This window comes from Culicoides brevitarsis, chromosome 2 (assembly GCF_036172545.1).
Source record: "Culicoides brevitarsis isolate CSIRO-B50_1 chromosome 2, AGI_CSIRO_Cbre_v1, whole genome shotgun sequence".
NCBI lineage: Eukaryota > Metazoa > Arthropoda > Insecta > Diptera > Ceratopogonidae > Culicoides > Culicoides brevitarsis.
The window spans coordinates 8,302,500-8,328,278 of record NC_087086.1 but is presented as its reverse complement, the minus strand read 5'-3'; the positions used below and the strand labels follow the sequence as shown (position 1 = coordinate 8,328,278).

Genomic DNA, 25,779 nt, shown 5'->3' with positions numbered 1-25,779 from the left:
TTATTTTATTTTTTTTTTTAAATATTAAAAAATATTTTCTATTTCGAAATTCACAAATATTTTCATACATATTTTAAAACTGAAAAATTTCCATAAAATTATTTAATGTAAAAAAATAAAAATTATGAAAATATTTTTTTTAAAGATCAAGTAAAACGCTTAAAAATATGCAAAAACCGACCTGAATTAATATTTATTACTCTGACAAGCGACAGACAAACATATTTCAATGATAGATGAACCCATTTTATCAATTTAACGCTTTTTTTCCTTCCATAAACCATATTTCTCCATTTATTTCCTTCTCTTTTTCTTTTTTTTTCGCTTTACTTAATGACCAAAAAATTTAAAATGATGATGATTTTTTATCTTGTCGTCGTACGGAGGAAATTTGACACGAATGTACGGTAACAAGAAGGTTATTAACCGCATTTTAATCCTAAAATTATATCCCGTTATCATTAAAGACGTTTGTCACCACACAAATTTTGCTCCGAATTCTCTAAAGACGCGAACGAAAATTATGAAAAGAAAATGTCTCGAGCATCTTCCCTTTTTTCATTTTATTTTCTTTCTTCATTGCGCCAAAGCTCGAGGCACATTAATTTTATGGTGTGCGGTTTAATTGTGCGTATTAAATTGCGCACCATGGATTATGAAAATAATCGTATTATTCGTATTCTTTGCTCGTTAATATAATTCCTTTGCTTAATTCAATTTCTCGTGATATTAATTGAAATTTTTTTTTCTTATTATTATTTTAATTCGCAATAATTTCTTTAATTTATAACAATTTTAAATAAATTTTGTCTATTTTTAGTTTTAATATTTTTTTTTGTACTTCTAGTTGTACCAAAAATTCATGAAAAATGTCAAAAGTGTCTAAATTGTGAGTATTTTACGGCTTTAAATGGCAGTGATGATCCTTAAAAGTACGTTTCAGTTAAAATTTGTGGAAAACGAGACTTTGGCGGACTGTCATGCAATCCACTTCGTCGACCTTGAGAGTGTTCGTTTTCGTATTAAGCTCTTCTTCTTGCTGCATTTGAGTATTTAATAAATATCGAAGAGCTGTTTTGCACTAAAAATTAATTTAAAACTTAAAATTTTTAATTTTTAATCAAAATTCAAAAAAATACCTCCTCCAACATCCGCGAAAGTTTGATGCACGTCTCTTTGAGAGCACTCAACTCCCGTACGAGCGTATTTTGCACGGCATCTCGACACATTTCGACGCCAGGTCGCTGTGCTCTGTTTGCCAAACGCATCTGAGCCAGTGCCAAATATCCTTCCTTGTCAGCCAATTCTTTTTCTAATCGAGTGATGTTCCGCGTAACTTCATTCACTTGATTTGAACTTTCGCGATGCAAGTTTTCCAAGCGGATTTTTGCGTAACGCGTTTCACCGATTCGCTTCTTGAAGGCTTCGTTCGTTTTGGAAACCTGCGTTTCGAGGTCCTCGACTACTTGACGCAGCAAAATGTCGATGTACGAACGAAGAGGCTTGGCGGAGTTGAGTTCCTTTGCGGTAGCGGCAATGTTGCGATTGGTGACTTGGATCCATTGGTTGATTGTTGTGTTGCTAAAAAAAAAGAAGAAAATTTTAGTTGATTTTTTTTTATAAATATTCGTTATTTGGAGAAATTTATGTTTAAATTAATTCATTAAAATATTTTAAAAAAAATTTTTTAAATTAAATTAAAAATAATTTTTTAAATAAAATTCAAAATAATTTTTAAAAGAAATTTTAGGAAAGTAAATTTTTAACATAATTTTTTTTTAATTTTTAGTATTAAAAAAATAATTTTTGGGTCAAAATTTTCATTATTGCTATTTATGTATTTTTTCAGAAATATTTTTTAATAAAAATAAATAAAAAATAATTGAAATATAATTAATCAAACACTTTTTATTAATTAATTTTATTTTTTTAATTTAATTTTCTTGTAAAAAAAATAATATGTGAAAAAATAAAATAAATCAAAACTTTTAAATTTATTATTTTTTAAAGTTTTAATTTGATAAATAATTTGAAAATTAAAACATTTTACACAAATTTAGAAAAAAAATTTTTTTTTCGTAATTTTTTTAAACTTTTCAACATTTTTTTAAAATTTTCGTTTTTATATTTTTAAAAATATTTTATTTTATTATTTTTCAAAGAAATTTTTTACAATTTTAATTTAAAGAATTTCCATTTTTTTGGTTTTTATGAATTTAAATTGTTAAATTCATAATAAATTTAATTAATTTTTTGATTTTTAATTTCATATAAAATTTAATTATTTAGTTATTTGAAGTTTATTAATTTAATTATTTAAATTTAAATTAATTATTTAATTTAATAATTTTAAACAATTAAATTAATTTAATTAAATATTTAATTTACCAAAAAAATATTTTATTAATTTAATTAAATTTTAATTTAATGATTTAAAATAATCTAATTAATTTTAATTATTAAATTTAAAAAAAAAATGAAATAAAAATTCAACTTACAAAGGATCCAACGGAGCATTCCCCTCATAAACATGCATATCCAGCTGTTTCTCCTTCAGCAACAAATTCTGTTCGTCAATATGCAACGTCTTCTCTTTGTTCGACAAGTCCCTATCGAGTAAGTACATCATGGCGCGCAAACGTCTAATTTGTTCATTTGTCTCTTCCAAAACTTTATTCAGCAACATTTGACTTCCCTTGATGACCTGCAGCTCCTTTTGCAACTCCTCATCGACATAGTCATGAACGAGATCGACTCCAACCCGATTTTCGCGCAAAATTATGCATTTTTGACACAAAATCATCGCTTCTTCGCTCAAATTCTCGATTGCGTTAATGACTCGTTGGCGATAAGTTTTGAGAGCTTCTTCCTCGAGACAGGCATCTTTTTTCTGCTTCACAATTTCATCGCGTTGAAACTGAACGTCGATAATGCGTTCCTTGAGACGAAAATCTGCTTCCTTTTTCCATTGGTCTGTCACGGAACGGGTTTCGTCAATTACTCTTTCACTCTCGCTTTTGATAAAAAAAAAATTGATTTTTATTCGAAATTTGAGGAAAAAATTTGAAATTTTACCTTATAACGCGATTCGCCAGTTTTTGTTGATCTTCTGAAATGCGAGCTTTTGCCTTGTTATTGTGCTCCCAGTCACGCATCGTGTACTTTGGATTCGGCGGCGGCAAGATGACGACATTTTTATCAACGAGATTTTTCTTGAACATTTTTTTTTTTGAAATTGGCGACGAGGGAAAATTTTTGTAAATTTTGAAAACAAAGTTTGATCAATAACGAACTGTTTACTAAGATGTCAGTTCAAAATGCGCACGCATCGCCCACTTGTTGACTGACTTTTCGCTCGCAACCACTTCAAAGTCAGTTTTTTCAACAACAACTAACAGCAACAACAATGAAATTAGCTCGTAAATACGCGAAATGCATTATAAATGCCTGGCATTGTTATTTCGGTGCAACACGACACGCCATGAAAAAACACGTATTTTCAAGAGTATTTTAATAAAATGTTTCTTTGCAGCGGAACGGAGATGAGGTTGTCGAGTATCATTTGCGTTGCAAGGGTACTCGTAGCATCAAAACAAACAAAGATCGTTTGCGGTTGCACGCAACATAATGTAATTTCACATTTTCATAAAAGCTGCATTAATTTAATTAGCACATTTGCTGGAAAAAGAGGAAGATGGTAGAACAGCAAATACCACTTCATAGCACGGAAAATGGAGAAGAGAATGAGAATTTTGATGCAGAATCATAAAAGAGTTAACAATGGAAAAAGTTACTTGTTTGGGTTTTTTTTCTCTTTTCTATCATTACTTTTGAAGATGCTGAAGGCGTGAAAATGTTGAAGTGTCTGTCCGTTTGATGTTTGAAGTGTCATTATTTGCTTCTTATTAAACTTATTGAGTCAAAATTCATTTTGGTCGGACTTTCAACCAAATTTCAAGAAAAAAATATTTCTTTTGAAAATTAAAAAAAAAATATTAAAAAAAAATCGTAAATTAAGTTAAATCAAAGTCAAATTAATTGACTTAATTTAGTTAAATTAAAGTCAAATTAATTGATTTAATCTACGATTTTTTTTTATTTTAATTTTAAATAAAAAAAATTTTTTTCTAAAATTTTTTTTTGAAAAAAACCCCTTTTGTTTTTTGATTTTTTTGGCGGTTCGTTGAAATTTTTTGAATTCGATTTGTTCGAATTTTGGCCTCCATTTCGTTCAAAGTTTTACTTAGTTTAAGTTAAATTCAAATTTGAATAATTTTTTTTTCACTTAAACTTAAAAGTAGAATCTTTCACGATAGCTTGAACTTTTTCAATAAACTTCCTGTAAATGTCTGCCGAATCGAGAACGTTATCTACTTTAAATCAGAACTGAAAAAAATCTTGACTTAATCTGTCCTTGTACCTTAAATAGCTTTAAGTATTAGAATAAGTCAAAACTCAAAATTGTCTTCCCAATTTATGTCTCCTACTGCCAAAAACAACAAATGCTGAAGAAATAAATAATAATATCAATAAAACTTAAGTTTAAGTTAAGATTAAGTTTAGCTTAAGTCAAACTTTAAGTTTTTTTAAGTTTAAGTCATAAGTTTTTGCCGCCTTAATTAATTGATGCAGTTTAAAATTGTAGAATAAAAAAAAATTATTTTTTTTTCGAGAGTCATTTTTTGAAAAAAAAAATTTTTTTTGTACAATTTCAATTTCATTGCATTTTTGATGGCTTGATAAAAAAAAATTACTTCATAGAAACAGATTTTTCTGAATTTTCTTATTGAGCTAAAAATACACTCAAATCCTCTTATATGACTCTAAAAGATTTTTTTTATCTTTCAATGTAATTAACTAAGCAATTTTCTGTCCTTTTTTTAAATGAGATTTTAGAAATTATGTAAAAATAATATAAAAGTTGGTCTTGTACTTTTTTTAATATCACAAAGTTCTTACCTGCTTTTCCATTTCCTCCTCTTTTTCTGTTTATCTTAAACATGTAACCACAAAGCTTCTCAGATATTGCCTCAACAAACACATTCAAAATGCTAATCAGTCGCCTTAATCCGAGGAATTTGAAAATAAAATAAAATTTTCGAACTTTTGGTTATGGTTTGAAAAACAACAAAGATACTTTTGGTCATATTTTGCTCTTATTCTCTCTCTCTGTGCGGTGTATCTTTTGTTGTTATCTCAGCCGACCAACTTTTGAAATGAACCTACCGTGAATGCAAAAAAAAAGCTAGAGGAAGAAATATAAGAGAGTGTGAATTTTAAACATACACACGAAGCAAAACTTTCGAATCTGGTTGAGTTGTTTTCATTTTTGGGTTGTTATGTGCGTTGTTGCAGAATACAAATAGACAATGTTTGTGTTTTTAATTCATAAACTGTTGAGTGAATTACAGGAGAGCATAAAACAACAACATAAAACTTATTCTTGTGACCAAGTGACGGCGTCGTTGTTGTCGTTGTGCATCGTGATGATTAATGACTTTTTTGTTTGTTCCATCCCGTTTCCTTTTGCTGTGAGAAAACTCGAGTTTGTTGCGATAAAAGTTTCATTTATATTTTATCACCCAAGTGCTCTCAATTTATTGTTTTATAACCGTCGGCGATAATTTCGAGTTTCTCAATTTCATTTCAATTATTCAAATTTTTGTGCTTGTTAACATTTACTGAACTGAACTACGCGCGGGCCGTCAAATGTACAATTTGCGTACAATTTAAAACCTTTCAATCAAAAAAAAAAAAGTACAAGTAAAAAGTTTGTAAATTGTTTTTTTTTTGCTTGCCACGGTCGTTGGAATTGATGTTCGGAAAAGTTTCTTCAACAGCAATCAAACTAATTTACATAAAATAATTTTACTGAAAAAACAACCACTTGTTCCGATACACTTTCGTGGCGAAAAGTGAAGGAAAAATGATAAGTATCATGTTCCTCGTCGTATATTGCCTATCTTTTCATAAACTGGATGTGAAGATTGCACTGAAGCAAATTTTTAATTAGTTATCATTTTTGAACGACTCAATTCTAGACATTTATTTTTTACCAAAAAATTTAAAAATTATCGTAAAATGATTAATTTTCTTAACTACAACATTTAACAAAAAACCAATATTGTTTCAAAAGTTTTGTTCTTATTTTGAAATTTTAAATATCTATTAGTCTTATAATTGTCTTGGATATTCTTTGGCAAACATTTTTTCCTCAGTTCAAGAGTTGTAACGTCCTGAACTGAGGTCTCTATCAGATATCACATTCTTCTAAACATTAATTCTTTTAGAATATTTGTACTTCAATAACCTTTTTATCTTAGTCTATGTTGTCTACTGTTGACTTTTTTTCTTGAAACTCCCTCTTGCTTCTGTCTTTCTTTCTTCTTGAGCTTAAGAAGTTTTATTTAAGATAATGTATGTTGTAGAAATTTTTTCCTTGCATTCTATATCTTTACAAAAATCTGCTGCGATATAAGAAAAAATGCCATGTTTTCATTAATTGTTTCGCTTTTGCTCTGTTGAGTGTTGAAAATTAAAAAATTGTCTGATAATTTTGTTTTTGTATAACCTTGTGCGATTTTCGTTCACGGGAGTATAACTTTGTAAAGGGTTCCTTAAAAAATCAGTCAAATCAGTAAATCAGCATCTATCAGTCAGTCAGTAAGAGAATTCAAGAAAATTTTTGAACCAGATTGGTTTTGGTTGGATTAACATTGAAGAATAAATTGATAATTTAGTTTAATAAAACTAAATAAAACCTGTAAAAAACTTGAAATATTTCTTAAATTAATGAATTTTAAAATTTTTAAATATAAAAAAAATCATACTTACAAATTATTTTTAAAAAACTTGAAGAAGATGTTTCGGTGCAAACTTCACTTTCATCTTTCGACATTTTCTCATTTTCTATAAAATGTTGATATAGCAAGCACGATTGATGTTAATAATATTATGCCTTGAAACAGACACCTCAAGTATAAATTTTCTTCGTCCTCTCTTCTTTTTTATTTTATTTTATTAACAAAAAAAAAAAATGAACGAAAATAATGAGAATGAGAGTTTCTTAAATTACCACAAAAATACTCCGGCTCATTAATTTTTAGGAACACTTTTCGGTGCCTTTATTTAGATGCCTCGTTAATTTATCTCGTACCGCCAACACACTCGAGGGTGAATGAAAGATTTCATGTCTCTGTGGTTCTTTATCTTTTTTTTTCCTTGCCTTCGTTTTAAATTTTACGACATTTTGGTCCCAAAACGGGACATGTTTGTTATTTTTTTTTGTCGCATCTCACGCGCAAATGATCAAAATAGCATCTAATTGACATTCTTTAGCAGCTTTAGCATTAAAATGAAAATGAGAACCATCATGAATATTTAACATGTACATGACATCGAGAAACGACGACGACAACGACGACAAGCGGGCTTTTATTTAAATGTATTTATTTATTTTGTTAGTAAAATGATAAAATGCCTTAAATTTTAATTTGGTATCTTTTTAAGCCAATGTTTTTCGTATTATTATATCATTTGTGTATTTGTATCTGTGTGAGATGAGAACGAGCAAGCAACATTTGCATCAAATTCAATGAAATCCGCTTTTAGGCTTAAAAACAATATCATTTGCCAAAATATATATATATGCCGGCTCCGTGCTACAGTGAAATAATAATAATGAAATTTCTATTGTTTTATGTTTTGTTGAATAAATAGATCCAGTGAGGTATGCTGCGATACATGGCAGACTAATGCGGACCATGTTTTCGAAATTAATACCGGGAAATTGTATTTAAAATCAGGTTTTCATTATAGAAGCTCTACAAAATTCATGCATATGTGGTATTTTAATTTGTGATATCATGTTGATCCTTGTTTTTTACCTGATTTTCAAAAAAAAATTAAAATTTTGAAAAAAAATTTCTTTTGATTTTTTTTTCTTTAAAACATGAAATTTAAAAAATTAAAAAATATAAGACAAAAAAATAAAAAATATATTTTGTAAAAAAAAAAATAATTTGATGAATTAATTTTAATTTAATAAATTTTTATTAATTATTTAATTTAATTTAATTTTAATTGAATTTTTTATCAAATAAAAAGTATGTTAATTTTAAATTAATTTAAATTAAAAAAATATAATAAAAAAATTAAATAAAAAATAATTAATATTAATTTAATTTAAAAATATTTAAATGAAAAAAAAAAATAAAATTCTTAAGATTATTTTAATTTCAAAGAAAATATTAAAATTTATATTTATTAAATTTAAATTAAATAGTTGTCAAATTATTGAAAAAAAAAAATAAAAATTATTAAAAATCAAAAATTGAATTTAATTAAAAAAAATAAATAAAAATATTTAAATTAATAAATTAAATAAAATTTAAAATTAAAATAAAATTTAAAATTAATTTAAAAAATATCAATAAATCAAAAAATAAATTAATTCAATTAAAAAAAAAAATAAATTGAACTTTAAAATATTTTTTTTAAAAATTTTAAAAATTATAGAAAATAAATTAAGGTAAATTTATTTTAAATTAAATTATTTAAAAATTTAAAATTAATTGAAATTATAAAATTAATTAAAAAAAAAATAATAAAAAAAAATACTTTATAAATAAAATTCAGAATTCCTTACCTTAATTCCTCCTTTTTGATCCTTTCCATTGACAACTCTTCCTCAAACCAAAACTTTTAAGCCCTTAAAGTTGCTAAAACTTGACATCAAGAGAGTATTCGTCTCCTTCATTTTTATGTTAATATAAAGACGGATTACTGAGATTGTCTTGTCATTTGATGCGTCACTCTTGCTGCTGCTGCCTCATCAACATGAATTTACATTTTCTTATTCAAATGAGGATGGAAGTCATGTTAACATGCCTCCGTGTCATCTTTCATCCTTTTTCCTTTGGCATGCAAAATTAAATGAGATTCCTCCCAAAAGAAGAACTCTCGAGGAAAAAGGGTAAAATCAAATCATTATTAAAAGTTTTTAATTTCTTTCAAAGCAATTTAACTTGCACACACATCACTTATCCTTCCGTAATTCCTTTTTTCTTTACGACGACGACGACGACAACGATGAGTGTCGAAATAAAACAAGGAGAGAGAGAGAGAGAGATCGTGTTGTGTGTTTATTATTTATTATTTAGAACTTTTTGATTTTAAATGAAAAATGATATTTTTCTCCGTACAATGCTAAATTGTTGGGAATTCAGACAATTTATATTTATTAGAAAAGTTTTCAACTGAGTTGTTATTGTTCTCTCTCGGTGTGTGGGAAGATGCTGAGATTTTGCATGGATTTTCAAAGGAAGTGAAGGATTTAAGAGTTTTATTTGTCTTTGATGATTATGCAAAGTTTGACAAAATTTCAACACTTCCATGAGACTTTTGTCTCATTTTGTGGACTTATTTGAAAAAGTTTATCAATAAACGTTGGATTTTGAAAGATTAAAGAAAAAAATCATGAAAAATTTTTCTTTTATCTTTTTCTCTCTCTTTAAAAGCTCTTCAAACCAGAAAGAACGAAAGACGTAAAAAAATAATAATTTCCAATCAAATATCTGGAACACAGAAAAAAATGGAAAATATTGTCAGAACGTGATGCCCATTTAAGTTTGTATTTGAGTTCAGTTATTATTTTCTCCTTTTTTCTCCATTTCGTGCGTCTTTCATTATTAGTCTCAAGTACTTTTTGTGCAAACAGAGCTCTTGAAACAGGAAATTAGACCATTTATTGCAAACACAGAAAAAATTTCTTCGGTTAGAAAAAAAAAGTAATTTCAACACAAATACGAACGACAGACAAAACAATAAAATAATTTTTCATAAGCTTCACTTTTTTCCATGGGTGACCAACGTGAAAAGTACAGATTGTTACGAAATGAAGATAGACCGGAAAAATAATAACACCCAAAAGCGAAATAAGTTCATTTCCGATTTTTCTTTCTTTTTAGTTTTTTTTTTCATTTCATTGTCGTTCCATTGCATTTTTTCCCATTGAAAAGTCATTTCATTCCATTTTTTTTTGTTTTTTGCCAATTTTTAACCCTTCAACCCGAGGCAAAATGAGAATTTGTTTGATTTTTGAACCACAAAAAAACTTGAAAAAATGAAAGAGAGACAATGTTTGAATACACTTAACAACTTTTATTACTAATTTACATATTATTATTATTTTCAACAGAAAAAAAATCTTGTTTTTATCTCGCACGAGTCTACAAAGAAACTCAAAAGAATGAAAGAACAGGAAAAAACGTAAAATAAAGAAAATTAAATTGGCCCATTGGGAAACGTTAAATTTTTTTGCATTCCTATTGTTTTCACATTATCATTCCTTTTAGTCTTTCATTTGTTTGTACAAAGAAATAAAAAAAATTGTTTGAAAAAATTGCACATATTGCGGTATATTTGCATAAACGGATGGAGCCACAAAGAATTTTTTCGTGCATTTCAAAAGTGCATTCAAATTTCAACTTTTATTATAAAGAGGAGGAAAAAAAATGTAAAACAAGCAAATAAATAAATTTAGTATGTGTGCACAAAAATATGTACTTAAAACAATTTGAAATGCCTGAGGAAATGCAAATTTTATTTATTTATGGAGGAAAAAGGCAAACAAAAAGGAATGCAGCAATAAGAAATATTTATGTTAAGTTTAAGTGGTTTTTCTTATCTGGAAAAAATTGTTCGTTTAATCTAAAATGTGAGGAAAGTCATGGATTTGGAATGGTCAAGCTCAAAGTCATGAACGAGGTTAAAATTGTTTTTATTCTGTGGATTTTGTGACGTTTTGTAAAAAAAATTGGCCCTCTAGCGGTTAATGAGGTAACTTAATGAAATGATCAGCTGATCAGAAATTTGGCGCCAAATGATCAGTTGATCACAAATTTGTCGCCAAATGATCAGTTGATCACAAATTTGGCGCCAAATGATCAGCTGATCACAATTTTGGCGCCAAATGATCAGCTGATTAGAAATTTGGCGCCAAATTTATTAATTTACTTTTACTTTTAATTACTTTTAATAAATAAAAAATAAATTATTATTATTTTGAAATTTTTAGATGGATTCTAATTCGAAAAATTAATTTCGAATCCATAAGAAAATATTAAAAAATTAATTTGACCTTCAAAATTAATACCATTTAATCCAAACCAAGCATATAAACTTAATATTATAATTTTTTAAAATAAAAAAAAATAATAAATTTTTTAACTCAAAAAAACTAAAAATTAATAATTCAAAAATTATGGGAAAAAAATTTAAAGCTTATTGATTTAGTAGAAATTATAATTTTTTCAAATATTTTATCGGCTTTAATTTAAATATTATTATTTTTTTTGTACTTTAACCTTTTTATTATAATTTTTTTCAATTTTCAAAAATTTATGAATTATTTATTAATTTTAATTAAATTAAATTTATTTAATTTTTAAGCTAAAAATATTCATGAGAGCTTCAAAAACTTTATTTTTTTTTAAATATCAGCTTTTAAAAACCGATAAAGTTAAGATCGTAAATAATTAAATTGAAACCAATTTCAACTTTTATTATCCCCGGTTTTCAAAGCAATTTAAACAATTCCTTTTTTCCACGAATTCCCGACGTTCATTCACCTTAATTCAAACAAAATATATCAAAAACTAATTTATATACCTTTTCTTTCATGTTCTTACCTTCTCGAATATTGTTCCCGCCCGATATTTTGATCATCATCATCATAATCTCCATCAAACAATTGAAGAGATACCATACGGGACCCTTTTCATATCAGTTTTCCGTTACATTGCACACATGCTCCTCTCCTCGCTAAAACGACAGAATCAAGTATCTACATAACATCAAGTGTTTCTCTTATGATGAGACCTCTTTTCTTCAGACGCACCTAAGAAAATAAACGAAAAAAAAAAATGAAAATAAAGTGGCGCAAAAAATTACAAATGTGAACTCATCTCCTCGTTTACCTCGTTCACGACATTCGACGGCGTTTCCTTTAGTGAATGACTTTTAAGAATGGAAAATAAATACCAAATTATATTGCCTTTTCACCTGTCTTCAGATTTTTTTTTTCGTTTTTTTTCTCATCCCGTCATGATATCGTTCCTTTTTTTTACATCATTTTATATAACAATATGGCGCATCATCATGAAAAAAAATCAAAAGTCGTGTCATGTGAGTTTTTTTTTTCATCTACGTTTGCGGGAATATGACTGTTGTGTGCATTGAAGCAGTCAAATTTGAACGTAAAGGGCTCTTGTGCGCGTTTTTATGTTTTATTTGATGACAATTTGTAACGTTTATCGTGTGTGATGAAAAAATTTCATCAAGAAAAATCGGCACTGTGACGACCCATGAAACGAGAAACTTACGAAAAAACTTGTGATTTCACAAAAAATTTCATTTAACCGCATTTTTGATAAATTTAAAAGAGAAAATTTTAACGGATAGACTTTTCTCGAAAATCGAAGAGAATTTTAACAAAACAAAAAAAAACCACTTGAAAAAATGAAATTTTTTTGCCTCTTCAATAATACTTCAAAAAATAAATTGAACCATTTTGCTTAACAACATTTCGCAGAAATATAAAAACTTGAAAATTTTTTGTTCTGCTAAATTTTGTCGCTTGATGATCATTGAAGAGACTTACTTGCTGATTGGTTATAGAAGGAAAAAAAATATTGGAAAAACTATTTTTGTCCTTTATTGAGAGTTGGATTGAAAAGTATCTTATGTTTGCGAAAAAAACAAGTCTCTGATGGATCAATCAAGTACTTGAAAAATATAAAAAAAAAATACAAGCAATCAGATTCTGCGAAAAACAAATATATTTTCATCAATAAATAAAGAAGAGACGAATGAGAAGTAAATCAATCTCAATATCGCATGCATATCCCATGAGAGACTGTAATTTATTTTTAATTCCCGCTCTACTGCATTTACGACATTCTGTCATTCGATTCAAAACCAGGGTTGGAAAAACTTTTGGGTTTAACTTAAGCATTTTAAGCTCTTATTAAAACTTTTTTAAACCAGATTTGTCAAAAATGGCTTTGACACAGTTTTTGATTTAGTTTTGCTCTTGATTTAGTTTTTAAAACAAAACTATGTCAAAGAAAAAATTTTTTTTCAGTTTCAATTTTTTGGCAGTTTTGAGTTATAAAATGATTAAAAATGATAAATTAGAGCCCTCTAACAAATTTCTATCCATTTGGAGCAAGATTTGACAAAAATTGCTTTGACACAGTTTTTGACACAGTTTTTTTGCTCTTGATTTAGTTTTTAAAACAAAACTATGTCAAAGAAAAAATTTTTTTTCAGTTTCAATTTTTTGGCAGTTTTGAGTTATAAAATGATTAAAAATGATAAATTAGAGCCCTCTGACAAATTTCTATCCATTTGGAGCAAGATTTGTCAAAAATAGCTTTGACACAGTTTTTGACACAGTTTTTTTGCTCTTGATTTAGTTTTTAAAACAAAACTATGTCAAAGAAAAAATTTTTTTTCAGTTTCAATTTTTTGGCAGTTTTGAGTTATAAAATGATTAAAAATGATAAATTAGAGCCCTCTGACAAATTTTTATCCATTTGGAGCAAGATTTGACAAAAATAGCTTTGACAAAGTTTTTTTGCTCTTGATTTAGTTTTTAAAACAAAACTTGTCAAAAATTTTTTGGCTTTGAAATGATTAAAAATGATAAATTAGAGCCCTCTGACAAATTTTTATCCATTTGGAGCAAGATTTGACAAAAACAGTTTTTTTGCTCTTGATTTAGTTTTCAAAACAAAATTATGTCAAAGAAAAAATTTTTTTTCAGTTTCAATTTTTTGGCAGTTTTGAGTTATAAAATGATTAAAAATGATAAATTAGAGCCCTCTGACAAATTTCTATCCATTTGGAGCAAGATTTGACAAAAATAGCTTTGACACAGTTTTTGACACAGTTTTTTTTGCTCTTGATTTAGTTTTTAAAACAAAACTATGTCAAAGAAAAAATTTTTTTTCAGTTTCAATTTTTTGGCAGTTTTGAGTTATAAAATGATTAAAAATGATAAATTAGAGCCCTCTGACAAATTTGTATCCATTTGGAGCAAGATTTGACAAAAATAGCTTTGACACAGTTTTTGACACAGTTTTTTTTGCTCTTGATTTAGTTTTCAAAACAAAACTATGTCAAAGGAAAAAATTTTTTTTCAGTCTCAATTTTTTGGCAGTTTTGAGTTATAAAATGATTAAAAATGATAAATTAGAGCCCTCTGACAAATTTCTATCCATTTGGAGCAAGATTTGACAAAAATTGCTTTGACACAGTTTTTGACACAGTTTTTTTGCTCTTGATTTACTTTTTAAAACAAAACTATGTCAAAGAAAAAAAAGTTTCAATTTTTTGGCAGTTTTGAGTTATAAAATGATTAAAAATGATAAATTAGAGCCCTCTGACAAATTTCTATCCATTTGGAGCAAGATTTGACAAAAATTGCTTTGACACAGTTTTTTTTGCTCTTGATTTAGTTTTTAAAACAAAACTATGTCAAAGGAAAAATTTTTTTTCAGTTTCAATTTTTTGGCAGTTTTGAGTTATAAAATGATTAAAAATGATAAATTAGAGCCCTCTGACAAATTTTTTCCATTTGGAGACAAATTTTTATCCATTTGGAGTTTTGATTTGACAAAATTGCTTTGCTTTGACACAGTTTTTTTGCTCTTGATTTAGTTTCCAAATCAAAACCATGTCAAAGGACTTCTAATTTCAAACTTATATTTAATTTTAAGTCAAAAAAATTTTCCAACCCTGCTTTTTGCATCCAATTTGATTGCAATCGTCCTCTTTCGATAAAAAAAACATTTTTTTTTGCAACAAACTTTTTTTTTACATTTTCCTCCGTGTCGCTGATAAATTACACAAGTTGTCGAATCATCATCATCATCGTCATAAATTTATTAACGTGTGAGTTTCTCTCTGCCTACAACGTTCCCTGTCATGGCGGCAATGTCGAAAAATAATCATCTTCATGATTTATGTGAAAAGTTGCAAATAACAACAAATTTCTCGTACTAACTCGAATGGGAAACGGAGGAAGGTAGAAAAAAAAATTTACAAATCAAACAGAAAGCAATAAAAAACGGATAGAAAATTCCGCTCTAAGTAAAGGTATCATTTCTGCAAGTTTGCATTGATGAGTCTGGTTCGTTTGTTGCAAAAAAAAAAAAATGTTGAGTGATCTATGTTTGTAAGACGACGTGCATATGCGAATGATGGCAATAACAGATGAATTGATGAGGTTTACATTTGCTACGAGGCATCGTCTCTGTCGTTCGCTGTAAAAATGGAAAAAGTCCCGGAATCATCACTCGGTAAGTAAACCATTTTTTAATAACATCCAGCAATTGTCGTGATTTGTTTTTTTTTTATTTCCATTCGCTGTTAAGTGTAGGAAAAAAAAATGATGGATTTTCTCCATTAAAACTGAAGAGTATTTACTTGAAGCCGAGTTTTCATTTTATAAAAATTGCATTTTTATTCATATATCAAAATCAGATTCGATGTTTCTACAGATATTTACTTTTACAATCATTTTCTCTTTTGTCATTCGTTCTGTTTTTTTTCCTTTTTTTTATAAATCTAAAATAATGGTGAAGGTTTTTTTTTTTTTTTTTATTGATGTAAAGAAAATATTGAATGAAGAGGAAATCACTGAAGTCGTTTGGTTAAATAGAATGAATTTGGAATCAATTTGTGTGCTTTTGATGGGAAATTCAATTAGATGGTTATTAGACGTCAAGTGGGTAAGTTAATGGTATTTATTTTTTAAAAAAATATTTAAATGAATTTTCATTTAAATTTTTATTCAATGAATAAATTTAAATGCTTGTTGAAATTTTTGATTTTATAGAGCATAAGATTTTTCTTAAATTAAAATTAAATTAAAAAAAAAAATTAAATCATTTTTTTTTTTTTGATGAAAATTTTCAAAATTCTTTTATTTTTTTTATCCATCATTTATTTTTAATAGTGTGTCCAAAAGCTCGAGATTTTTGAGGCTCGAGCTTCAAGCTCAAGCTCAAGCTTTTATACAGTTATACAGAATAACAACTTTTTCTCAATTTTCTTTTAATTTTTCGCATAGTTTGATCGAAAATATTGAATTGAAATTAAAAATAAAAATATTTAAAAGTTTTTGAAGCAAATTTGTGAAAATTGGATAATAATTTAAATTGAAATTTTGAAAAGTTTGTTGAAAAATTATTTTTAAAATTTTGATTTTTGAAGAATTAGCTTGAAGAAAAAAAATTTTTTAAAATATTTTTTGAGTATTGAAAACATTGTTTTGAAAATTTAAAAAATTTAGTCAGATATCGAAAATAAATTAAAATTACACAACTAAAATACTTAAAAAAATAAATGAAATTAAATTAAATAAAAATTAAATTAAATTTTAATAAAATTAATTAAAAATTACAAATATACGATTAATAAATTAATGATTTATTAAAATAGAAGTCTTTGCCTCTAAAAATATACATTAATTCAAACTATTTTTAATCAATTTTACAACAAAAAACTCTTATTTCTCTTAAAATTTTGAAGGCTTGAAGCTCGAAAAGCTAGATGATTAAAGGCTCGAGCTTCAAGCCTGACTTCAGGCTCGAGCTTCAAGCAAGCAAGCACAAGCTTTGGACACACTAATTTTTATTTATTTTTTTTAATTTTTATTATTTTTTTAATATATCAGACAAGTATAAAAGAAGGCAAAAAAATGCAATCGATGGCAAAATATGAATCTTAAGATTTTGAGTTGACAAAATGAAATATCTTAGAGTTTTGATAGATGAGAAAATTTGGTAATAACGAAGATGTCAAAATATCTTCTTGTTAAGACAAATGAAGAGAATGCTGGATAAAGAAACGAAATTACTTAATCTCTTATTTACTACTGTATATTTTTAAACTGCATTTCCTTTTTTCGTGCGTTTTGAATTTCAATTTAAATCTTCAATTGAAAAATAAAAAGTTAAGGCTTAAAAAAATAATTAAATAAAAAATTTTGATAAAATACTTTAAAATTAATAATCTAAATTTTTGATAATTAATTTTTTAATAATTAAAAAATATTAATAATTAATAAATAATTAATTGATAATTAAAAATAATCGTAAATTTCTAAAAGTCATTGAATTTAAAAAAAAATAAAAAAAAATATTTCTTTTAGGTTACAGGGCAATTTTGGTTCTATATACCTACCTATATTTTTTGACCAAAAATTTATATTTTTTTTTTGCTCAATATTTCATAAATTAATAAAAATTATTATTCTTAATACAAATTAATTTATTTATTCAAAATTTTCTTATTAAACTTATTATTTTAATAAAATTAAATTTATTTAAATTTATCAATTTAATTTTAAATTTTTAAAAAATATTTTTAAGTAATTAATTTTTAAAAAGTCAAATTTTCCAATTGCTTTTTGTCGAATTTTATAAAATAAAATAAAAACAAATTTTTCATTTTTTTTAATTGTTGAATTTTTTTTATTTTGAAAAATACATTATTTTTTTTAATTATTTATTTATTTATTTATAATTATTTTAATTATTTTGAGCAAAAAGAAAAATGAAAAATCTTTCAAATAAAGTTTCTGATAAAATATTTTAAAGAAAAAAATTTACTTCTTACCCAAATTATAAGCTAAAAATTGCATAAGTAACTCCCTTTTAACATCTCAAAAGATTTATGGGTGAAACAAAAAACATTATGCAACATCGCAATTATTTAATTCACTTACTTTCAAACAATTGCCTGAAAATTCCACAAATCATCTTGTTGTTATTTTTCATTTTAAAAGAATATTGCTAGACAAACTTTACAAAATTCCTCAACTTTTTTAATATTCTTATCGGATCCCGGTATCAAAAAAAAAAAAAAATTCAATCATAAATTATCTATGAACATTCTTTTTTCGTCTACAATTTTTACTCCATATCCGATTACACTCAATTTTCTTGTTTTGTTTTTTTCGCATGGACATGAAGAGAGAACGAGAAATTATAAAATAACAACAGTAACAATAACAACAACGGCAAAAATGTGTTGCAATAAATTGTAATGTTCGAGCAATAAATCTTTTAGTGCCAAGTCATTGAATTGCATGAAAAATAAAACTTTGGAGAAATTGTTTTAATCAAAAAAAAAAAAAAAAATCATCATCGTCGAAACATATTCGAAAAAAAAAAATAATTCGGATTATTAAAAAATAAATGTTATTGATTGTTGTCGCCGTTAATGCTTGTTTTCTCGTTCATTGAGCTGTAACATGTTTGCGGAAAATCCAGATCGGAAGGTCCGCCTTTGCAAACTTTTGTCGCATCGACACGTTGCGAAAATTGCTGCGAAAAACGCGTTTGGCGTGGGCAACGATCTTCCGCTGTGGTAATTGTGTGACGACCGCCGGTTCTTTGGCAATTATTCGTCTTTGATTGGCAATTCCAAACGATGCGCGAAAATGCCGGAAGTAATGGGAGACAATTTTCCTCGCCTTTCATGACAACTGGTTGATTACACGCGCCGCATTGCAAATTTTGAACATACGGACTTGTAGCAAAAGGACATACTTCGCGCTTTTTGATGCTCATCCATTTCTTCGTTTCCGTGGAAATTTGTTGAACTCGATCCTCAACACATCTTGCAAACTGCGAAAAGGCATCTTGGTCCATTTTTGTGTTCAAACATTGACAAATTTGCTTAACTCGAGAATCGAGTTCTTGTGAAATATTTTTCAGCTTCTCATAAATGTCCGAAATTGAATCGTTTATTTCGCATTTGAACTGATTAAAAGCTTCGACGTCAACTTTATGCTCCAATTCACACTTGTCAGCTTTTAACTTTAGTTTTGCCAACATTTCATCCTTTTCAGCTTTCGTTTTGAACAGAGTTTCAATCTCTTCGTACGTCGCATCGATCCTTTGAACATTATCTTGGATCATTTTCTGATTAGCGCAGATATCGGCGCAATTACGACCGATACGTTTCTCGTAATCGTCAAAGAGTTTCATGACTTCGTCGAATTTGGCATCCGTTTCATCCTCAGAAGCTGTCAAGAGTTTTGAATTTTCGCAAATTCGGGTCAAGCAGTTTTGAGTCTTCTTCAGTTGACACTTAATTTGGTCGATTTCTACCGTCATTTCTTGAACGCAAGCCAAGAGACGAGTATCGACGTCGTTAATGATTGCCGAGGAAGGACAAGGAGACGATTGGATTGTAGTTGTAACGTTGGATTGACACTCACTGACTGGGCATTCGGAAAAAACTTGAGATTGGGTACGGGAAGTTTGCTGCGAGGGACAGGAATCTTCACAATTTTGCAAAATGTGTTCGAGGCAATCGTCCATTTCTTGATTTTTGCTTTTTCTTGATTCTAAGAGAAAAATTTTTAAAATTAACGCATTTTTCTTTCTTAATTGAAATTCAGAATGTGCATTGGGTTAAAAATTTTAAAGTAAAATTCGCATTGGGTCAAAATTAAAAAAAAATGTGTAATGGGATAAAATTTCAAAATGTTAAGTGGGTCAAAAGTCAAGATTATTTTGAATCAAAAACTTCCCCAAACAACATTTTAAATTTTATCCCAATACACATTTATAAACTTCAAATCCCAATGAACAAAAAATTTCTATCCCAGTTTACAATTTAAAATTTCCTCCGTGTAACTTTAACTTTTCTTCCCAATGCATATTTATCAATTTTCATTTTCAATGTAAAACAAATATTTTAATCCCAGTTAACATTTCTATTTTTTCCCAAAGCATATTTTGAAATTTCATCCCAATGAACAAAAAATTTTTTATCCCAGTTAAAATTTCCAATTTTGCATCTCGGTGTAATTTTTTTCCCAAAACATATTTTGAAATTTCATCCCAATGCACATTTAATTTTTTTTACCCCAATGAAAATTTATAAAATTTCATCCCAATGAACAAAAAATTTTTTATCCCAGTTAACATTTTAATTTTCTTCCTTTAAAATTTAAAATTTTAGCCCAATGCACATTCAAAAATTTTTGACCCAGTTAACATTTTTAAAAATTTCCTTATTTTTTCTTCAAAATCTTACCATTATAATCACATCCCGCTCTCTGTCTCTCCATTTCCTCATCGCAACACATAATTTTCGTGTCCCGCAGCACCATTACGCGATCTACTTCAACGCCAATTTTCTTAATTTGTCTCTTTTTATCGTATTTTCCCGTAAAATCGTTCTTTTGCGTTTCGTATTCCGCAACGTCAATATTTGCCTTTTGTCCCAGTGCGTTAATTAACTCATCGGCATCGGAGAATTCGCCGCCACGTAGCTCAATTTTTACATTTTCCAATGACGACATCTTGTAAACCATGGCATGAAGCAATGCCTCCAAATATTTCGCATTTATGATTCCATTTGAAGTTGACGATGTTGAGGATGGATCAAAAGCCAAGGCAATTAACTGCTGAAAATTAATTTGTTGTGACATCTTCAATTTTGAAATGCTCTCAAATTTTGCGATTGATGTAATTTATGACGCGGAAAAAGAAAGAAAAATGGAAAGTTTTACTCTTCAATTTAATGACATGAATATTTCATGGTGTGCTGTGATACGCTCTTCAATCAACTAAAAGCTTCGTGTGAATTAACATTCAGTTGCTTAAAAGTGTGGCGAAGTACGAAACTAGCTGAAATATTTTGTACAGAGTTGACTTGTAAATTAAAGGAATTACCATGGCAGTATGAGAAAAATTAGTAAAAGGGCTGAAAAATGAGTTAAAAGAATTACTTAAAATGGATAAAAATACAAAAATAATTTTTAAATTAATTTTGAAAAAATTTAAATTTAAAAAAAAATAATTTTTAATTTTTTTTGAAAAATTTTTAATTAAATCAATAAAAAATTTAAAAAAATATTTAATTAAAATAATCTTATTTATTTTAAAATTATTTATTTATTTTTTTAATCTTAAAAAAATTTATAAAAAAAATAATTAAATAGATATAAATTAAAAAAATAATTTTAATTTAAAATAATTAATAAAAAAAAATTAATTAAATTAAATTTAAAAATTTTTTTTTATTATAAATTTATTAAAATTAACAGCAACACCAAAAAATATAAAAAAATAAATATTTAATTAAAATAATTTTATTTAAATATTTTATTAATTTTAAAATAATTTAAGACAAAAAATAAATTTAAAAAAAAAATTAATTTTTTTCAATAAATTTTATAAAAAAAAAATAAATTGAAAATTAAAATTTATTAAATTTAAAAAAAACAATTAAAAATAATTAAATGACAAAAATTGTAAAAAAAATATTTTTTTTTGTGTTAAATCAGAAAATTCTTACCTCTTGATAATTTTCCTAATTTTATTTTTCAAAAAGTTTAAAAGCAATTAAAATTTTTGATCTTTCCTGATCCCCGCCATAAAATATCCGGTATCCTCTAAAATCCATTCACAAACCCTCCAACTCGTTGATTCCTTTTGACATTATTATTTTCCTTTAAATTAAAATGTGTAATGAATGAGTACAACGACTGAGTGCTTATGTTGCTCGTTCTGCGTACAATTTATACACAAAAGACAAAAATAAGTACTCAAATTCACTCAAACGGAAAATCGTAAATGTTTTATTGTTTTTCCTTTTCTCATCAACACAAACGACGACGACGAAGGCAACGTCGACGCAACAACAATTATATGATGCTATTTGACTGCCATTTCTGCTGTGAAGCAATTAATTTCAAAGAGCTACATAGAGAAATTGGAGAAAAACAAGCAAAAAAACAGCAATTTAAAATGAAAAGGAGCATAATTTTCCATTTTTAAAACGTTTATTATCATCTCTCGAAAATACTTGCATTGAAAAGAAATGGCATTCAAAAGGTTTTTTTGCTCGTGTTAATTTCATAAATTGGTATATTTTGTGACGCCGCAAAAGGGCAACAAGGAGATAAATGAGGATGCATGGGCATGGAAAAATTTCACAAATAAAATTAAAAGAGGGAAATTATTTTTTTTTTTTACTGAAAAAAATGGAAATTCATCTCATTTCCTTTGGATTTTTTATTTATTTATTTATTTTTTTTTTTAAATAAATAAAAAATATTTTTTTTCATGGCTCATGTAAATATTAAAAAGTTTCATATTTTTATTTATTTTTTTTTAAATTAATATTTTTAGTGAAAATATTTTGAATTAATAAATTGTCAGTTTGTCTTAACGATTAATTTTTTTTGAAAGAAAATTTTTAAAATTTTATTTTAAAATAAAAAATTAATTAAATTTTATTAATTTTAAAATGTTCAAATTAAATATTTTTTTTAATATAAAAAATATATTAAAAAAAACATTTAAAAAATTAAAAATAAATTTATGAAGTAAAAAAATTAATTAAATAATTTAATAAAATTTTTAATTATTTAATAATTATTTTTTAATTTATTTAATCTAAAATTAAATAATTTTTATTTATTATTAAATTATTTAATTAAACCATAAAATAAAATAAAATAAAATATTTTATGTTTTGTTGAGTTTTCAAATACAAAATTAATTAACTAATAATTATTGATTAAATTATATTTAAAAAAATTAATAAAAAAATAAATAATAAAAAAAAATAATTATTTAATTTAATTAAATTAAATTAATTAAATTATTTAATTAATAAAAAGTAATTTTTAAAAATTATTAATCGAATCACAACTTGAGAATTTTTTATCATAAGTTATAGAAAAATTGATTTTTTTTTATATTTTGACATTAAAATAAAAAAAAATTGTAGAAATGTCAGTTCAAAAATTAACCGTTAAAAATTTGAATTTCACTTTTCTGCTAATTCAAATTTAATTTTTAACCAAATATGAAACTTTTCATTTAAAAATCGTCTTTAAATGTATTTGAAACACTTTTCATTACTGCATCATCCTCATTTTACAACTTATTTAAAAATGCAGCAGACGACAGAAAGAATTTTAAATGAGCATTCCCGGGATTTTCTTTTAATTCGAATTAAAATGCAAGACTTTCATGACGAAAAAACTGCCATTTTTCGCCTTGATTATTACTGTCCTTATAAAAAAGGCAAAATTGAATCGTCTCTTTGTTTAAAATATGTAATAATAAGCCATCTTCGTCCCATGAAAATGACAGACAAAAGTTATACAGTCAAAATAATAGAGGATTATTTAAATTAAAGCGTCTTTCTCTCGTCTTTTGTGTGATTCGGAAAAATTGTTTTTTCGGTTACTAAGCAATCCAGCAAGCAACAAAAAGGGATCTTTGTGTGTGTGTGTCTTTATCCTTTGAAGACCGATTAGAGACTTTAAAATTAGCAGCAATATTCTCGTTTTTCCTTTGTTGTGGTTAAATAAGCAGTGGTGTGTCCTCCGTAATCCCCCGTAATGCCTCGTGCCATGGCAACGTCTCTGCGAGTGTTTGATTAGCTCCGTCAAGCGTGTGTCTCTCGCTCGGTAAGGAAAATTTTAAATGCATGAATAAATAGAAAAGTCAAAGATAAGAGAGAAGCTTAAAATTCAAATTCCCTCTACGACGACGACGAAATATGTGAAGACTGACTTAATGACTTTTTCCATGCACGAGTCTCCTGTGTATCTCGGGTACGATAAGGAAAGTGTTAAAATTAAAAGAGGAGATACAGTCCCTTGTTGTACGTTTTGTGTGTGAAATTCCGAGTAAAAATGAAGACAATTCACACTCAACAACGATGATGACGATAACTTCGTACCAGTAAATAAATAAAAGTTTTAAAATTAAATTTTTATTCAAATTTTAAGTCAACACACACAAAACCTCATATAAGATACTTTTAGGTACTCGAAACGAAAAAAAAAAACATTTTATCTCACTTTTCCTCTGGGCTTTCACACAATACCCTTCTTTACATGAAGGACTTAAAATTCTCTCTTTTTTCCCATAAACACTTTTGCCGAAAAAAAAAATAATAATATTAAATAAAATAGGTTTCATGTTTTTCCAAGAGTCGAAGGACATTTAAAGGACTCCGCATTTTAAAATATATTCATTGAAATTTGAATACTTGACAAGTTTTTATCTCTGCAGTCCCTCCCACGTTCACAAAGCGTGTCAAGTGATCGAAAAAAAAATTCAGATTAAAAAGGCAATAAAATACTCAAATTCTCAAGAGTATCAAATGTTTTTTTTTTGTTCAAGGATGTAAAATAAACGTGCGTTTGCATAAAAAAATGTTTTTGTTACGATATGTTGTGACAGCAACACTTTCGTAAATGCCAAAGAGAAGTGACAGTTTTTAGATGATTTTGTTCGATCAGCCGTTAAATTATTAAAACGCAGCAGTTAAGCGTTCAATTGTTTTTGATCACAGAATTTAATTGAAATTTTATGCAACACTGAGGTGTCAGATTTTTGATAGTAAAGGGTTGAATGTAAAAACAGGAGATTTTTATATGGCAAAAAAATCAAAATGGCTGCCATTATTTAAAAAAAATGAAAAATATTAAAAGAAATAACTTTCTTTTTTCTCGAAGATAAAAAAATTAATATAATTTGTTATTTTTGATTAATTCGTTATGTTTAAACTTTTTTTTTATCTAAAATCATAAAAGTTATTTTTCCCGCCAAAATTTTATAATCGATATGATCATCTTACTATTAAAAATTTGGCAACCCGGATGTTTAAAAGGCTTTATTTTTAATTTTAATTAAAATTTAAATAGGTAAATTAAAAAAATAATTAATTGAATAATTTAAATTAAATTAAAAATAATTAAAATTAATTAAATGAATTAAATAAAAAATTAATAAATAAAAATAAATAATAAATAAAATTTAATAAATTTATAAGAAAATAATAATATATATTTAAGAAAATGTTATAAAATGCTCAATATTCATTTTTTAAAATAATTTTTTATAAATTAATATTTAATTTTGTAATTATTATTTTTTTAATATTAGTTTTTAATATTTATTAATTAATATTTTAAATATTTTACATTAATCATTAATTAAAAAATATTTTTTTTAAATTATTTAAACTATTTATTATTAATATTATTAATATTTTTTAATTTTCAAATTTATTTAAATTTTATTTTATTTTTTAAATTAAATTAATTTATTTTTTTTACTCAATTCTTAATTTTTTAATTTAATTTTTAAAGAAATAATTTTTTTTAAATAAATAAAATTGATTTTTCAGTTTCCTTGAATTTTCTTTTACAGGGTTGCCAAAATTTTTCATGAATACTAAAAGAAAAAAACTTGAAATGCTCCAAAAAACTCATTGCACAACAAATCTTTTCTCACTTCACACTTTCTGATTCAATTTTAATTTAATTTATTTTATTGCATTTTCCTGCAGACACTCTTGCTCCGTTTTTCCCATGCTTGGCATCTCAGAAACATGTGTGTGCACTTAATTCAGATTTTATTACCGTCCGTAAAATAATAACTGTCTTAGCCATGCCCAAACACTCTTTCAATTGCTGCATGGGAGTTTATGTGTATGAAGGTTACTAAATCAAAGCAACGCAAAAGTATCTCTTGTTTGCTACTTTACCACTCACAAACCCAGAAAAGTCTTCTTTTTCGTACGAAATAAGGAAAAAACGAGAATTTATGTGTAATTTATGGCTGACCAAATAAATAAATGGTGCCATTAATGCAAAATTTTTGTGTTATCATGCATGTTGTCAAGTTTTTCAGTTGAGGCTTCAGTTGTCTTGCGGAAAGC

The 25,779-nt window shown here is 26.3% G+C and overlaps 1 protein-coding gene across 1 annotated transcript; it reads right to left on the bottom strand.

Annotated features, from left to right (window-relative positions):
- Positions 1 to 943: 943 nt before the first annotated feature.
- Positions 944 to 3,221, bottom strand: LOC134828435 (tektin-1). The gene is made up of 4 exons (XM_063841413.1): positions 3,076 to 3,221; positions 2,499 to 3,014; positions 1,140 to 1,581; positions 944 to 1,081 (listed from the first exon to the last, which is right to left on the bottom strand). Exons 1-4 carry the CDS (start codon positions 3,219 to 3,221, stop codon positions 944 to 946), a joined length of 1,242 nt encoding a protein of 413 aa, XP_063697483.1.
- Positions 3,222 to 25,779: the final 22,558 nt, after the last annotated feature.

Coding starts and splice junctions, on each gene's coding strand:
- LOC134828435 (XM_063841413.1), bottom strand. CDS start 3,221: ATGTTCAAGAAAAATCTCGTTGATAAAAATGTCGTCATCTTGCCGCCG. Junction 3,015..3,075: donor CTGGCGAATCGCGTTATAAG/GTAAAATTTCAA, acceptor TTTTATCAAAAG/CGAGAGTGAAAGAGTAATTG. Junction 1,582..2,498: donor AATGCTCCGTTGGATCCTTT/GTAAGTTGAATT, acceptor CTTTTTTTTTAG/CAACACAACAATCAACCAAT.